This window comes from Chroicocephalus ridibundus, chromosome 4 (genome assembly GCF_963924245.1).
Source record: "Chroicocephalus ridibundus chromosome 4, bChrRid1.1, whole genome shotgun sequence".
NCBI classification, from domain to species: domain Eukaryota; kingdom Metazoa; phylum Chordata; class Aves; order Charadriiformes; family Laridae; genus Chroicocephalus; species Chroicocephalus ridibundus.
In genome coordinates this window covers 8895692-8911237 of record NC_086287.1, presented here as the reverse complement: position 1 = coordinate 8911237, position 15546 = coordinate 8895692, and the positions used below count along the sequence as shown (strand labels likewise).

At 35.8% G+C, this 15546-nt stretch overlaps 1 protein-coding gene across 5 annotated transcripts in view; it reads left to right on the top strand.

Annotated features, from left to right (window-relative positions):
• Positions 1–15546, top strand: part of IMMP1L (inner mitochondrial membrane peptidase subunit 1) — a 35513-nt gene that overhangs the window by 2459 nt on the left and 17508 nt on the right. The window contains exons 2-5 of one of the 5 annotated variants that reach the window (XM_063332946.1): positions 4056–4168; positions 8618–8824; positions 13898–14035; positions 14834–14922. In XM_063332946.1, coding sequence (XP_063189016.1) covers positions 13931–14035; positions 14834–14922 — 194 coding nt within the window. In that variant the 5' untranslated portion in view covers positions 4056–4168; positions 8618–8824; positions 13898–13930. Of the gene's footprint in view, positions 1–4055; positions 4303–8617; positions 8825–13897; positions 14036–14833; positions 14923–15546 lie in introns of those variants that run through there. The other 4 variants (XM_063332948.1, XM_063332944.1, XM_063332949.1 and 1 more) reach the window with 4 other exon arrangements.

Genomic DNA, 15546 nt, shown 5'->3' with positions numbered 1-15546 from the left:
AGGTCAGCATTGCTAAAAGAGAAAGTTTCACTTTCTTTTCCTCCTCTGCTTCCAGTCCCACAAACCCTCGTTCTTGTCAGATCCTTTCTTGAGCTGATTCAGCTCAATAATCTGACTTGGAACTATCTATTGACTTCCTTAATAGTTTAATTTTGTGTCATACTGCTGAGTTGATGCAATAATGAGAAGGGCATATACACACAGTGGGGAGGTGACAGTTGGACCTTCCACCTCTTGCTGACTGTGAACCTCGCAGCTATTTCAGATTTTCATGTATTTTTAAATAAAGTGACATTTTTGTTATAAATTTTAAGTTGGCATCCTTTGAAATATAAAGAAATTGTCTCTTAACATTATATTTTACAACAGGAGAGACTGTTTCAGATACTACAAAAATATGGAGAAGTAGAAATAGTTTTTCAGTATAAGAACTGAACGTTAAAAGTATTGCAGTAGTTCCGTTTGTGATGTTTGTTTTTCCTCTGTCACATTTCAAGATGATGGGTACAGTTAAAGTCCTACTGATTTAGAAAGCAGGTGGTAATAAGCTAATTTTCAAAGATTTATCTTTTAAAAAAATTTATTTAATACAATAGAGCTTTACAACTGAATACGTGCTTATGAAAATACTACTTACAACATCTGGCTTTACCTGCACTTCATTTGAGACAAACAGAGAAGAAACTAATTTTATGGAAATTTATGTATTTTCAAGTCAATGGTGGTTCATTTTCAGGAATAATAATAGCTTTTACACTCTCTTTCAATGATACCAAAGGCTGGCTTATGTTCACATGTCCACTTTCCAAAATGTGAATTTCCAGCCATTGTAAAAGATCCCACTAGGAGCTGTCTGACAGAAAGCAAGGCTGCAGGAATTCTAGATATTACTGTATAAAAAGTCCTCATCCTCAAATACACATTAGTACATAGATAAGTCCTATTATTCCTGCTCTAGAGATTGGAATTGAAATGCAGAGAAACTAAAGAACATGGAGAGGATTGCAAGTGATCAGGAAATGTCTTAGCAAGTTATTTTTTGTCAGCTAAGCTATGGCAACTGACTCATCTCATTGTAAAATGGACAAGTTGAAACCTTGATGTCTAGATTGGGATGTCTTAAACTGTAGAATAATTAACTTTTCTTTCTTGCTGCTCATGTAGACCTGATCAAATGTTTATGTCAATTCTAACTGCAAATCCTAACCCTAGCATGAAGAAATCAAGCTCTCTATTTTCCATTTCTTGTAAACTTGCTGATCCAATTCAACTACTTGCCTATGCCAAATGCAGATTCTAAAATGGATTAAGAGGATTTTGGGTGAGAATTCCCTAAGGAAAAACTGGAGGGAATACAATGGGTGAGCGAGAGAGCAATCAAAACATTTGGGAAAAGGTATGCTTGGAATTTGATCTGCAAGTATGTTTGTCATTCCTCTTCCAAAAGCTGTAGCCTATGGATTTGGTGAAAATCCTCATGCGCCCCAAAAAGGAGCACTTCTTAAAGTGTTTTTTAGATATTTTGTGCTTGATAAGAGGGAAACACCTGTCATTCATTGCCTCTTTTCTTTGGTTAATGCATGCAGCCCGTATGAGTTGCAGATATAAACTCTTTGGATCTGCAGTTAACACAAGCTGAGGCTGTATTGTTTGAGCAGGGTTTCTCATCAAGATGATGTTATTGATGTACATATTTTATATTGATTTCAAATGAATGTTTTTGCTACATTTTAAGCGTGCCTTATAAGATTGAGTGTATGCTCTTGTCCTTCTGTGGCAACGAGCAAAATGCTGTCCATTTTGGAATAAAACACATCAGTGCGTTTTGTTTCAAAACCATATATCTGCCTGATCAGTTTTCAGCAATATTTTTCTGTTGGGTTTATGCATGGGATAGAGAACTAGAAAACTGCATGCTAGTGGCAGTTCTAATTCATAATCTTATTAGTGTTTGCGGTTACATTGCCAAGCTGGTTCCCTCATCAGTTCTGGAATGTGATAGTATTAGACTGTACTGATTAAAGTTTTATAGTCACCAAATCAGATTAGCTGCTGAGTCACCTGACTAGGTAGGGCTCGCAGTCACGTGATCCAGTGCCCTGCTGAGCTCCTGCTGGGAGCTGAAACAAGGTAGTTTGCTTTTGAGATGTTCTTAAGTATCTAACAGCATGGGTCATGGATTATGGCTGCAAAGAAGATGGCTTCATTTTCCTGATCTTTGAACTAGCTAGAATGGGATAAGTTTGAAAGTGCGGGATCTTCGGGCCGTGAGCCAACAACTGGAAAGAATGTTTAATCCTGGAAGCTCTGACACCGAAAGACCTGAGGTTTTTTTTCAGTATGAGAAAGCTTAAAGACTACTTATCCAATCAGTCTGTGGAAAACGCGAGGATTAGTGGGAGGGTTTAAGACATACCAGTTGTATGATATTATATAAAACATGATATGATTTTCTTCAGAAAGCCTCTGGATGTTACTTAAATGCATCCCTCTGGGTATACTGAACAACAGCAATAAAAATTTAAACCTGTGTCAAATTTAAACAGCTCTTTTAAAATAGAAGTAAATAAATTAGGAGACATGAGTTAAAGTGGTATGTGTTGAAGACAATAGTTTAATAAATCATAAAAAAGTTATTTAATGTTTCTGTAACTTCAGTTTATAAAAATGTATAGTATAATATTACTGAAACTTCCAGAACAGTAATATTGAAAATGAGTTGTAAATTGAATGTAATGTATTAATAAGCATCATACAGATTAGTGATATATTTCATAAATTATTTTCCTTCTGTTTGTCATAAAAAGAGGAATTCTCATTTTTTAAATAAAAGTCATATTAATTTAAAAATACTTGTAAGACAGGACTAAAAGCAATGGGAAAAAAAACCAACCCAGCAACTGGAAAAGGAGTATTATTTGTATTATGGCTTTTGATATTCTGTAATGTTTTCCATACTGGGTTCCATTGCCATATAAGCTTACTTCAGGATGAAAAACTAGAAAAAAGGACATTGATTCTAGCCTTTTCAGATGCTTAACATCCACAAATCTATTTCATGTTGAATACAAATGTCTGTCTTTGAAGGATAAAAGTTTGTCATTTCAGCATGTCAGTGGAAGAGGTGAAGAGTAAACTTTGTGTTTCAACTGGAAAAACATAGTTTAAACGCTTTGATATTTTGGGTCTTCATTTATGTCTTCCAGTTGTATCTGATTGCACATATTTCATTAAATAGTAATTTCTAAAGGCAGGTAAATAATGTATGTAATTATGATTTATGGAAAGGAAAGGTTAGTATCTATGACTTTTTAAAATATAATTTATATTAGTGCAGTTTATGCAAAAGTACAAAACATCTTGTATTACCTGTGCTTTTAGAGCCTAAGATTCACTGAATATCTGTAAAAATATATGTGTCATTGAAATCAATTTATATTTACTATAGCATTTTTTCCTGGTATGGTGGTATTAAAAAGGTTAAGAATTGGCACATTTTAGATTTCAAACAAGTGTTATGTTTTCTGCTAAGTTGTTAGGGCTTTTAGTCTTCAAAGTCTTCAAAGGCATTATTCCAAATAACCATGTTATTTCTATTACAAATCCACGGTATCAGCAGGTGCTGAAATACGGGCAATGTTTGCTCCTTACCTTACCAAGAAAAAGAAAGTGCTCTTTTTTTGGATTTAGCTATTTTTGGTCCATCATGTCTGCAGTATTGTGGACCTGAAACCTGTGCAATGTTTGGCAAAGCACTTGACGCCTACCCAGAAAAGATTTAAACAATCACCTTCAGAATTCTGTTAAAATTGTAGCTCGTGTCTGCTTGCTGAAATATTTTTAAGGAGTTTTCATAATGGAGAATTTTCTCTCTCTTCTGATGCTAGTGTCAAAACCAAATAGTAATGTTTTCAACAAGTGACTTCTGCAGTAGTTTCTGAATTCGGAAGTGAACAAAATCTGGGTCATACGTCTTCTCATTGCACAGACCCACCTGTCTGACCTACCCTCTTATATAAAAGAAATGTTATTGTTACCTATTCTTATGCTTGCAGGTAACTTCTGACTACTGTGCTGAAGATTAGAATCTGTATTGCTGACGTTGTTTTTCGGATTAGCTTTCAACAGCCGGATCTGGCATCTGTTGCAGTAAGGACAGGCATGCTAGGTGAGATCAGAAAGTTCCTGCTCTGGGGTAGAACAATGAACTGACAGCTAATTGAAAATAAATCTTAACGCTTTGATGATTGCAAAGATGAAAATCTTTGCCAGTGTGCTTACATGTAAGGATGTAACTTCTTGGTGAGTGTCACGAACTTGTAACCTCAGCTTTCCAGCCTGCTGGCCAATGATGTATTCTGATCATGGTGGCTTCCGTAGATATTCCAGACAAGTAGGTTAATGCCATCTTGGTTATTCAGCCACCGCCAGTGTGGGAGTAACTTCAGATAAGTGTTAGTATCCTCTAACGAGCAGCTTTTCCTCCTTTATTGCCCATTGTTTCTTAGATTTATGAACTACCCATTCCTTAGTCTGGCAAAGACATACAAAAGAGCAGTGCTTGAACTGAAATATATACATATAGGTGTGTTACAAAGAGATGTACTAATTTATTTAGCACTGTGAATCGTGATGCAATTACTCACCCAACTCAGAGTGACGCCAGTTCTGGCTTTCCCAAGTAGTGGTGTCGGTCAGCAGCTTCACAGAAGCGTACAACTCTTGGGCTTCACTGAGGACAAGATGCTGGGGAGTCATAGATGGATTCAACGCTCAGATGTATTCGATGGGCTTCCGTCTAGTTCCACAGCATCATGACCGTCCATAGAGTGGGGGATGAACCAAGATGTGCTGCTGTAAATAATTCTGTAGAGCTGTGTAACTATACCTTTTCTGAGCACAGAGACAGAAGTCTTTCTTGCTCTTCAAAAGATGTGACTGTTGTAAGAACTTGTTTAGAATGGTAAATAATAGGTCGTTGAGAAGTAATGAAGAAGAGAGGCATTTTGGGCTTCAAGTAGGCAAGAATTAAAATAGATTTTTCAGTGTGAATTATAAAGTTAGGTAAAATACAAGCAAGCAATCTGGTAAATATAAAAAGCCAGTTCCACTGCTGGCTACTTAAGAAAACTTGGGTTGTTCCAAATTTGGAATAATATTGTGATGGAAAAAAAGCAGAAAACACTGACTGACTGGCTTTTTTGTAGCCAAGCTGTATTTTAGCAAACTTTCATTATTCTTTATCTGAATGGATTCAGCTTCTTCCATCTCCTATGCTGAGCCTGCCAATTCCATGCCAAAACTGCCGTATTTGCTGAAATCCCATTTCAGGAACGTCTATCTAGGAGCAGGGCTATTTAGGCAGGCTGGCTCCCTTGTGCTCAGTGTTTGAGAATCACCTTTGTGATTCTCAAGTTACTATCTACTCAAGCAAAGTTTTTAATGCATTCAAGTTTGTGTTGACTTGAGTTAGCTTTTGCTAGCTTGGATTTTAGTGCTGTGACGGTAGCTGGTAAGGTTATTTTATTGTTGAAACCTTTTCGTTATATGGATTTTATAAGAATATGAAAAAAGTTTTGGAAATATAAATCTATCATAAGAAAGCAGTTGAGTTGCATGACTGCTACCATTTTTTTTTTTCCACCAGGTACTATTTTGCATTTGTGTGAGATTACATATGTAAGATGAATAACTTAATATTTAAAATTGTAGAAACTGAAACAGATTGAGGGGAAACTGAAATATCAAGGTCATAGAAATAACAGTACTGTAGAATAACTGCTGGAACTAAGGTTATACAATAGTATTATTTGCATTATTTTATTTCTTACAATACTGGATTGTAAATGGGACAGACGTAAGGTTGTAGTTGCTAGTGTATATCTGAGCTTCACTAATTGTTTCAAGGTCCCCGATCTTGTTTTTGTGTGACTAATATATATGTGTTATTCATTGCGATGGGGGACTCCTGGAGGAGTTAATTTATCTGAATTTCTAGTCTTAAGACTTACATGTACTAATATCTTTTCAGTTTCCACATTTTCATTATTTCTGTGAATTAGAGCTGTCTTTATGTCCCTTTCAAAGGAAGAAAGGTAATTGAGCCTCCTTTAAATACATTTTTATGTTTCTGAGAAAGCCGTTGCACACTCTTGGAGCTGCCCATTTCCACCATTTCTCTTTATCAGCTGTGCTTCCCTTGGTCCATGAAGTGTGAAGCCATGTTTGGTCTTGATGTTCTCATGCTATTGCAAAGCCTCGGTGATTTTGTTATAGAATTTTTAACATTTCTGGCATAAAAGATCTAAAATTCACAAACATTGACTTGTAGGAAGATCATCAGTCTTCTCAGCATGTAGACGATATTTGTGAAAGGAGCTGTATGAGCAGTCACTGTTTTTCCTTTTAAAAAGGCAGTGTATTAGGAAAGAAAGGCCAAGCCAAATTAGTAAATTTAGATGAAATAAAATCTGAGTGCTTATTAAAAACTTAAACAGTTTTTAAGAAAGCAATTCAGTGATATTAGTGAAGTTATACAAAGGTTGTTTCTGTACTGTCTTTCTGTTTTACGAGTACTTGTGTCCTCGTTTGAAATTTGGATTTGGGGTGGTTATCTGTGGTAAAATAAGCCATATAGGCCCTTTTTGGTAATCTGCGATATCAGCGATGATGCAGTTTGTGGGGCTGGAGTGCTCAGCATCTTGCAGGTACTCTGCATCTCAGTATATAATCATTTGCTAATTTTGAGAAAGGCACCTCTACTTATTTGATTCACTAAATAGTCAGTTTTCTCACTTATTATTGTGTCAGCTGTATCTTTTCCTTTAAACCATTAAATTAAATAATGGTTTATGCTGGCTTTTTATTTTAGTTCATGCATTTAAAACCTGGAACTCAGATAAAAAGATAGTTTCAGAATAAATTCAGTATATTATTTATGAGTGGAGCAACACATTAGCATTGAGTTCACAATAGATCATATCGCTTTTATTCCATCTTACAAGCTTAGCAGCACAAACAGAATAATCAACATATTATTTGGCTGTCATCTGCTGAACAGAAACCAGAGATCACAAGGAGGTTTTCCCTAGCTGCAGTGATGGCCTTTTTGTTCCAAGCCCCCATCTGGGAGGGCCATGGTGTGTTATCATATGGAACGCGGGGTTTTCTGTAATCTGCTTAGCCGCACTGCAGTTTGAATCTTTATTCCATGTTTGTGTAATTTATAATTTTAATGAGACCGTGGCTCTTGTGGGCTTTGAAATATATTAAAAGCTCTTTTGTGCATATGCTTTTGTTCTTGCTTAATAGGCTCAGTGTATTTAAAACTGATGAATTTTTATTCATGGATTTGGATGTCTGGGGATTAACTTAGACTGAATATCATTGCACTCATCTATTGATGCTTGGAACTTTTTTTAATACTTGTATCTGTAAGTGGAGAAGAACTTACAGAACTTGTGTTTTATACATAAAACAGCTCAGAAATAATTAATAACATTTTATTGAGCAATGAGAAAAAGTACTGGTTACAGTTTATTTTTACCGCATAAATGAACATGAAATATAGTTTGTGCTATGAAAAAAATAAGTAGTTGAATCCATATCCATATGTGTATTTAAAGGTTCATAACTAAAAAACAATTTGTGAAAGCTGCCAAAATTTTTGTAGAATAACAAGTGACAAGCACTTGATTTGCATGTTTCTTCTGTTCAGGTAACTTTAAAATGTAAATACTGAGCTCACTTTTGTCTGACTGTGTTTCTTCTGTTTTTTTAACACATTTTTTAATGCAGAGTATGCATAAGATATTTCATTAGAAGATGATGCTCATAACTGGGAAGTATTGATTCTTTGTTAGTGTTATGTTTTCTGACAGTGCTAAAACTGGTCTTGTTTTTTGCTTTTATATTTTTCAAATATTTAATAATAGCTTTGATTTACTATTTGTGTTAAAATTGCATACTGTGTGATTTCTGTGTTCATAAACCAGTATGGAGTACCCTTCAGTGTTGGCATTCTGATCTGAGACTAACTGGGGATGACATTAAGATGCTTGTATTTCTTTCTAAACAGTCTCGCTGATGGTGTACATAAATAGGTTGCTTTGCTTTACATGGAGGATGTTTTGTTTGTGGCGTTTTTGTTGGGTTTGTTTTTTTTACTAGCAAACGATCCTCTTTGTAATGACAAATATTTTAAGTAAACAACCTTTTTACTTGTCAGTACGTAGGGGAATTATTTAGCCCTCTTCTATTCACTGCTTTGAGTAGTATTTCCAAAAATAGCTGCATACTTCTAGAAGGTGTGTCAGCACTGGGAAGTGCAGGGGACGTGTGAGCTGTGGACAAATTTAATTTCTATAGGGTCGCAGATTTTAAGTGCCTAATGTGAAAACTTTACTTGTAACTCTTTGTTTTAGTTAATTAAAATTAATTTCAAATGTTGACATGTCTCAAAGTGAATTTTTAAAAATTAAGATAAATGCATATAGCTCAGAATATAGTTATTTGACCCGTGTCACATAGAGATGGTGTATTTTTCTCAGTCACCAGGAAAGTGGCTGTGCTGTCTGTCAGACCTTTGGCGTTTGTCCTAACTTTGACATTGTTACAGGAAACTGTTAAGTGAATATTTCAGCATCCCTTAGAGGCGCAAACTTGCCATGTACGACCGTGCCTTTGCTCAGCTATTTGGATTCCGCTGTTCAGCAAAGATGAGTGTGTAGAGCTGCAGAGGAAGACAGAAGCCCTGGAATGCATCTGACCATTAATACAGCATTTTATACAGGGTTGTGGGATTGTTAGGAGTTGCTTCCCAAAGGTAAATAGAACCAGTGAGAACTACTTGAAATCTGTTTGGAAAAATTGCTCATTCTTATGTAGGTAGTCTCTGGTTGTTTAACACCAGAGGATTGCGTTTTGTGAATTTATGTTTACAGGATTGAGCTCCTTGTCAGCTTGAGATCAGCAGATGAAGGAGCACTTGTTGGAGACAAACTGTCAGTGCCTGATAGAGATAATGTGGAAAAATAACCTTCTTTTGCAGAATATCACCAAGCTGTTTCACATTTGCCAGGCTGAATCCAGTGTTTCTTCTAAAGAAAACCAACAGCTAGAAATAAAAATCAAGTTCTGCCTGACTCCCTGCATGGAAAGACCTTCTGAAAACTGTTCCTTGTTTTGCTTTAGATGTTTGGAAACCTCAGATTATAGTTAGAATATTTAAAACATTTTATGTTTATTAAGTTGTGTATGTGATATGGGAAGAGTATTTCCCAATAAACATCATATATACCCTTCACTTTTCTAGCACATGTGACATTAATTTAACGCATAAGTGTTAAAATAATAGTTTAGTATAAATAACAGCTCAAACATAAATATTTAAATAGCCTAATCGGTGTGCAGTTTTTTCTTTGTTTTGGAGTTTGGGATTTTTTTAAAGTAATAATATCAGAGAAACTCTTTGGGAAAGAGATAGGGAAGTTATGGGATTACCTTGTGTGAAAAAAGGTGTCTAGTTTGAAGCGGAGAATGTTAGGAGTTTCTGTTAGCTAAGGAAAAACTGATAAACTATCACTAAATATTCAGTGAAAATTCAGAATTAGGAAGCATTATATAAAGCAAATGTGACTCTAATTTTTTTATTGTAGTGAAAGAATGTATTTAATATCAAGTTCAATAATTTGTTTAGCCACACTTTCATTGTCTGTGACTGATTTTCGTGTATTTAAAATTTTGGCACCATATGTTAAACTGTCTTACACAATGCCATTGGTTATCTGGAAATGATAAATCTGCTCATTGATTTCCTAATTTTATTATGTACACAGTTAATTGTAATCCAAGATTACAGCAAATAAGATGTTAATTTCTAGACAACCTATGTACATTTCCCTCCGAGTGTGATTGTTACACAAGCAAAGAATACAAAGAGAATACCATTTGTGCTATCCTCACAGGAGCTGTCAATAAAAGATGTAATAGGGGATTTAGGAATCTGGAAATGGCCAACTAATTTATGTGAATCTATTTTATTTCAGCTAGAAAGACCAAGCTCTGTTTCGTCTGCACTGCATATTGCAGAGCACAGGCTGTCTATAGAAAACCAGGCGGCTGCATATGGATAGTCCCTTGATATCATTCACTTGCTGTGTAATCTTATTATGCAAAGTTCTAATCTTCAACTAGAATGAATGCCTCTGGGTCAGAATATAGTCATATCAGGGTTTTTGAGGTCATGTTTTGTGATCCTTAGCTTATTCTTCTAAGTAGGGCTGGGATTTAAAGAGTATTCCCCAGACACTAGCAGAGATAGACGGCAAAACCTGCTGCCTTTTTGGAAGACAAGACCAACATGAGGTCCCTGGTAGGATTAAACTTGATTTGTAGCTGTAGGATTTTTTAACAGATGTATTATTGGACAGGGAATAGGGGGCCACCAGCACAGCGAAATTGGATCACGATTGGCATTCTCAGGGAGTCCGCTGGCTGCTAAAACAGCAGCTGCATGTGGATTTGACTTCTTTCAGGTGAAGCGACTTCCAGTCATTTGGAAAGGATGGGATGAAAAGGAACCTTGGTGATAATTTTGATGTCTGCAAGATTTAGTACCAATGTAATGGGATTATCGGTAACACCTTCACTGCAGAAAAAGCCACCTGGCGCTATAACTGGCAGCAACTGAGAACTAATCCTTTCCCATCTCTTGGATGTCATTCATGAGGCTCAAAGTGATTTCCACCCTGCTAGCTGTGATTAATTTTATAAACAAACAAACAAAAAAATCAAATGATGAAGGCATAGGCTATGTAAGGAAAAGGGAATGGAAGATACTAGTAATTACATTTTGCATTTTATTTGCTGTGGGGGATAAACTATACAGTTCTTGTAAGATAACCAAATTGTATTTTACGTGATAAATATGGATGTGTAACCCTTTTTAATCAATGTCTATGTTTGGTATAAAAACAATGTCTATTTCAGTATAGAATTTTCAGCGACCTACTATGTGTACCTGGAAGTAATTACAACAGGTTTTATGTCGTTAGTTCTGTGATAAGGATGTTTATAAAACAGATCCATTAAGTTTTCAAGGGGCCTGAGACTTAAATCATTTGTTTTATTGTGCTTAATACTCTTACCCTGTATCTGGTGGAGTTGCCTGCTGACAGCACTTTATATTAAAATTAATTGTGTGATGTGGAAAAACATTCAGCCATTTACCTTCTTGTGAGCAACAATATGGCTTTGTTTTAAAAATGTACTAATAAATAGTTTTCTGAGGACACAGAATAATATTTTATTGATGCTAGAGCAATTTTAAGATAAATATTCTGTGTTTTTTTTTTTTTTTTTTTTGACTGGGCTTACTCTTGCTGCAACCACTCACTTATTAACTAGAAGCTGTTACTTAAAACTACAGGGTAACTTTCGGGATTGTAGTTATTCTGTGGAATGAACATTAGATGTCTAAAGATAGACTTTAATGTTAAAAAAAACCAACTCAGTCCTCTGAAGTTGTCTTACTAAGTTCAAACTGTGTATAATCTAGGTACTATGTATATATATGCCTTCCTTAATTTGAAATTAACTTTCTTGAGCAGTAATAAAAAGCCTTATATGAGCTAATAATTTTTTCATCATTGTCATGAAAATCTGGTAACACTGAGCATTTAAAAAAAAATAATCCATTGTGCCACATTCATGAACTGGGACTGGTGAAATCCATGTCTGAGGGGTTAAGAATTTATTTAACGAGAACTGGGAACAAAATCTGAGACTTCTTCACTCATGTCCTATACCATGACAGCTCTAGCAGTAGGTAAAGCTCACTCGGAACCCTGTGTTTCCTTGAACAATTTACAGATCTGTCCCTCCTAATTCAGAGTTACTCAGACATCAGGGAGAAATGTATGTGTTCACTGTAACTCTTGGGAAGTATGTGTCATCCAGAGGCCAACAGGAAATCATTTGCAATCAATTGGAAACTTATTTTCAGAGACATATAGCAGTTGTTTGTAGTTTCATAATAAAAAATTATTCTACTTATAGCTATCAAGCTGTTGGCATGAAAGGCTTACGTTTTCTCTTAATGACTCTTGTTACCATTCCATTTGGTGCAATCAACAATGTCTACCTACTCTTGTCAATGTAACACAATGTTTATACAATTCTCTCTTACCTGTAATATCCACAGGTGCCTGAATTATATACTGTCTTAATATAGTAATATTCTGAATGGTATGGATCTGAAATATAGGATGGTTGTGCGGTATTTTTCTGTCTGAGAAGCGGTGTGAGGCTGCCTTTCTAGCAGGTGCTGTTAAGAAGTATTGATGTTGTACTTCTCTCTAAAGATAGTTGTAGTCATTAATTCACACTGGCTGTGCGACTGTGATCGATCTGCTGTCACGCTGTCTTCCTTTTATCACCTGTAACACATTGCTGGGCTCACAGTGTTTCTGGCCCTGAGAGTAAGGAGTTGGTCCATGCTTTTCATAGGGTACTGGGTTGAGAAGAGCAAACCATTTATTCTGGCTCTCCAGAATAAATTCTGCTGAAAGTGCATGTATTTTACAGCTTACAGGGTGTCCTGCGGTGCGCTGGGCACTGCACCTGTTAATGAAACAATTCAAGACTTTTCTGTTTTCTGTTGTGTTTTGGTTCATTACTGTGAAACCCGTTAGTTAATATTAAGGAGGATGAATCACAGATTGGTTTAAACGGATTTATTCCGGAGATAATTTGTGTTCAGAAAAAAAAGGCAAGTACATCTTTTTTTAGACAAGGAAATGAGTTTGGTAGAGAACAGTTTCCCCAAGGACGGTCATCCTTTTTTCTTTATAGATAAATACTAAATGCAAAGAACAAAAGTCACTTTTCACTGTATTCAGGCAAAATTCCCAAAAACTTCTAGAGAGAGTTGTGAGTAATGCTCTGCACTTTTAAATTCCTGCATTTAAATAACAAAATGACATGAAATATAGAAGGAGAGGTCTTCATTTTTAAGTAGGGCATATTGTACATGCAGTGTTTTTCTTTTCATCTTGCTGCATTGACCCATCTTAGTAAATGAGGGAAATCTTGCTGTGGGTTTAATTCATGATAAAGCTGAGACTCAGTTTAAGGGGGACAGGTTTCTTGCAGAATGTAAAACTTGCTTCAGTTATTTCAGTATGTGTGTATTCCACTTCCTTAAATAGAAATAGTCTTAAAAATTTTGTTAAGGAAACAGTTAGATTAGCATTGCAGGGATTACATCTAATCATCAGAGTTTGATTTAAATATTTGGGGGAGGGAGTCAGAAGATATTTACAGTCTTGTGTGCTGCAGAACTTACTCCACTGTATCCTAGCCGTGAACAGGAAGACCTAATGCCTCCTTTTTATATGCAAGTGTTTTGGTAATGAAAGTCTAGTTTAAGGAGAGCCCTGCAAAACCTTCAGAATTCCTATTAACAACTGTATTCTTTTTCTAGTATAGGCAGGCCGTTCAGGATTCTATTATCCTTAATTTTGTCTAGTTCTTCAAGGCTTTTTTCATTTGATTGATTGTCAGGTCACTTTGGTTGACTACTTGATTACTCGAGTTTTCTGTGAATGTAATTTCAGTTGTGAAATATCATCAAATCATTTCAAATCACTGCTGTTGAGCGTTTGGTTTTAAATACTAGAGCTTGAATAAAACCAGCGATCTTAGTTGCATTGCCTTCACATGATTAAAAAAGCTCTATCGAGTGTTATTTAATAAATAACTACATCTAATTATTTGTTGGTTTTATTTACTGTTTTTTTAAAAAATATTGTCCATCAGTCGTTAGATACAAAAGATAGTTTTGTAAATGTTAGATTGTTTGTTATCAAATGAGTGATACTCTTCTGTTTTACTGTAGACTAGAACCAGCTGAACGACGTAACACTGTACGATGCTTCGCAATGTCCTAGGAAAAACCTTTCGATTTCTCGGGTATACTGTGCAATATGGCTGCATAGCGCATTGTGCCTTTGAGTACCTTGGAGGAATTGTGGTGGTAATTTTTCTTTTTCATGACATTTAAAAGAAAATAAAACTATAAAGCTGAAATTATTGTATGTGATAATGCCAATATTTCAGGTTTATTCATTTTTTTAAAAGCTTTTTCAAAGCGTGTTTAGTAAATGCATATTTTTTGAGAGGCAGGTCCAGCCTTTATGAAAAGTTATTTCTACTTTAGGCACTCATATTTTTTGCCAAGTTACTGCTTGAGGCATCACTAAAGCAAATGGGAAACTGTGATTAAGCATTTTGCAGAGAACACTTTCTTTCAAAAAGACTGGGGTCACTAATAATGCCATAGGAAGTGCTTATTTCCAACTCTGGGCAGATTTCTGGATGTTTTATGCTGCCTCCCCCTTCTCCCCAGGTTCTAAACCTAACAGATACCGCTGCTGGATATAGCGGATTTTGGCTGTGAGCTTCTCTTGCAGCTTCTGTGATGCTTCTCTTTTACAGAGGCTGAAGAAAGGGGTAAATGGGCAGAGCTTCAAGTGCTGCTCCAAATCATTTCCTGCAGATTTCGTGCTGAAATGAATCCATTGGGGCTGGTAGCACCTCACGCAGTTCAGGACCGATTCTGAGCAAATACGCAGTTGTAACAGAGTTCGAGGCGTTCTGGAGGCTGTCCTCACCTTTTAATTGTATCAGATGTTCCTTGGAGGATCTCACCTTTTTTAGTTGTTCTTTACGTTACACCTTTTCTAATTTATTAGCAAATATTTTGAATATTAATGTATTTTAGAGAAAAGTAATTGGAAATAATAATTTTTTCTCATTTATTTTTAATTTGCAGTGTTCTGGACCTTCAATGGAACCAACCATTCAAAATTCTGATATTGTCTTTTCGGAGAACCTTAGCCGCCACTTTTATTGCATTCGAAAGTATGCTCCTTTGTTGAGACTAGATTTTACATTCCATTTACCAGAGCTTGTCAGTAACCACATTCTGTCTGTCCTTTATTTTTTTTATATTTTTCTGCTTCTAAATTTTAATTTTCATAAATCTGCTCTCATTGTGTCTCATAGAAGTTAAAGTAATTGGCACATACAGCCCATCAGACAGAATTCCTTCAGGATACAATCTGTGTCACTTTTACAGCTTTGTCCAAAAAATGGAAAATTTTTTTTCCCCCTAAACCAGTTCTATTGTGTGAATGTGACGACTTCTCTCCAAGCAGTTTTGTTTTACTTGCAAACCAAGCTGTCGATATTGCTGTGCTCAGATAGGTTGTAAGGAAAGTGACCAAATGGTGTAAGTACCATTTATCAAATGTCATTTTATTACTGTGTTGTAGACCACAGTAGGCCCAAGGCCCTCGCCCGTTTTGTTGTGGCCGGTTTCACTGTACAAGCTGATGTGTATAATCAGGAGGCAAAAGTAATATAAGGTCTCACAAACTGAGATTAGACATTTGAAGTTTCACTGGAAGAGTAACATTTGCACAATAACATTTAGGAACGCAGAATCTGTTCTGTTCCATATATATGTAGCGACAGGACCAAGTT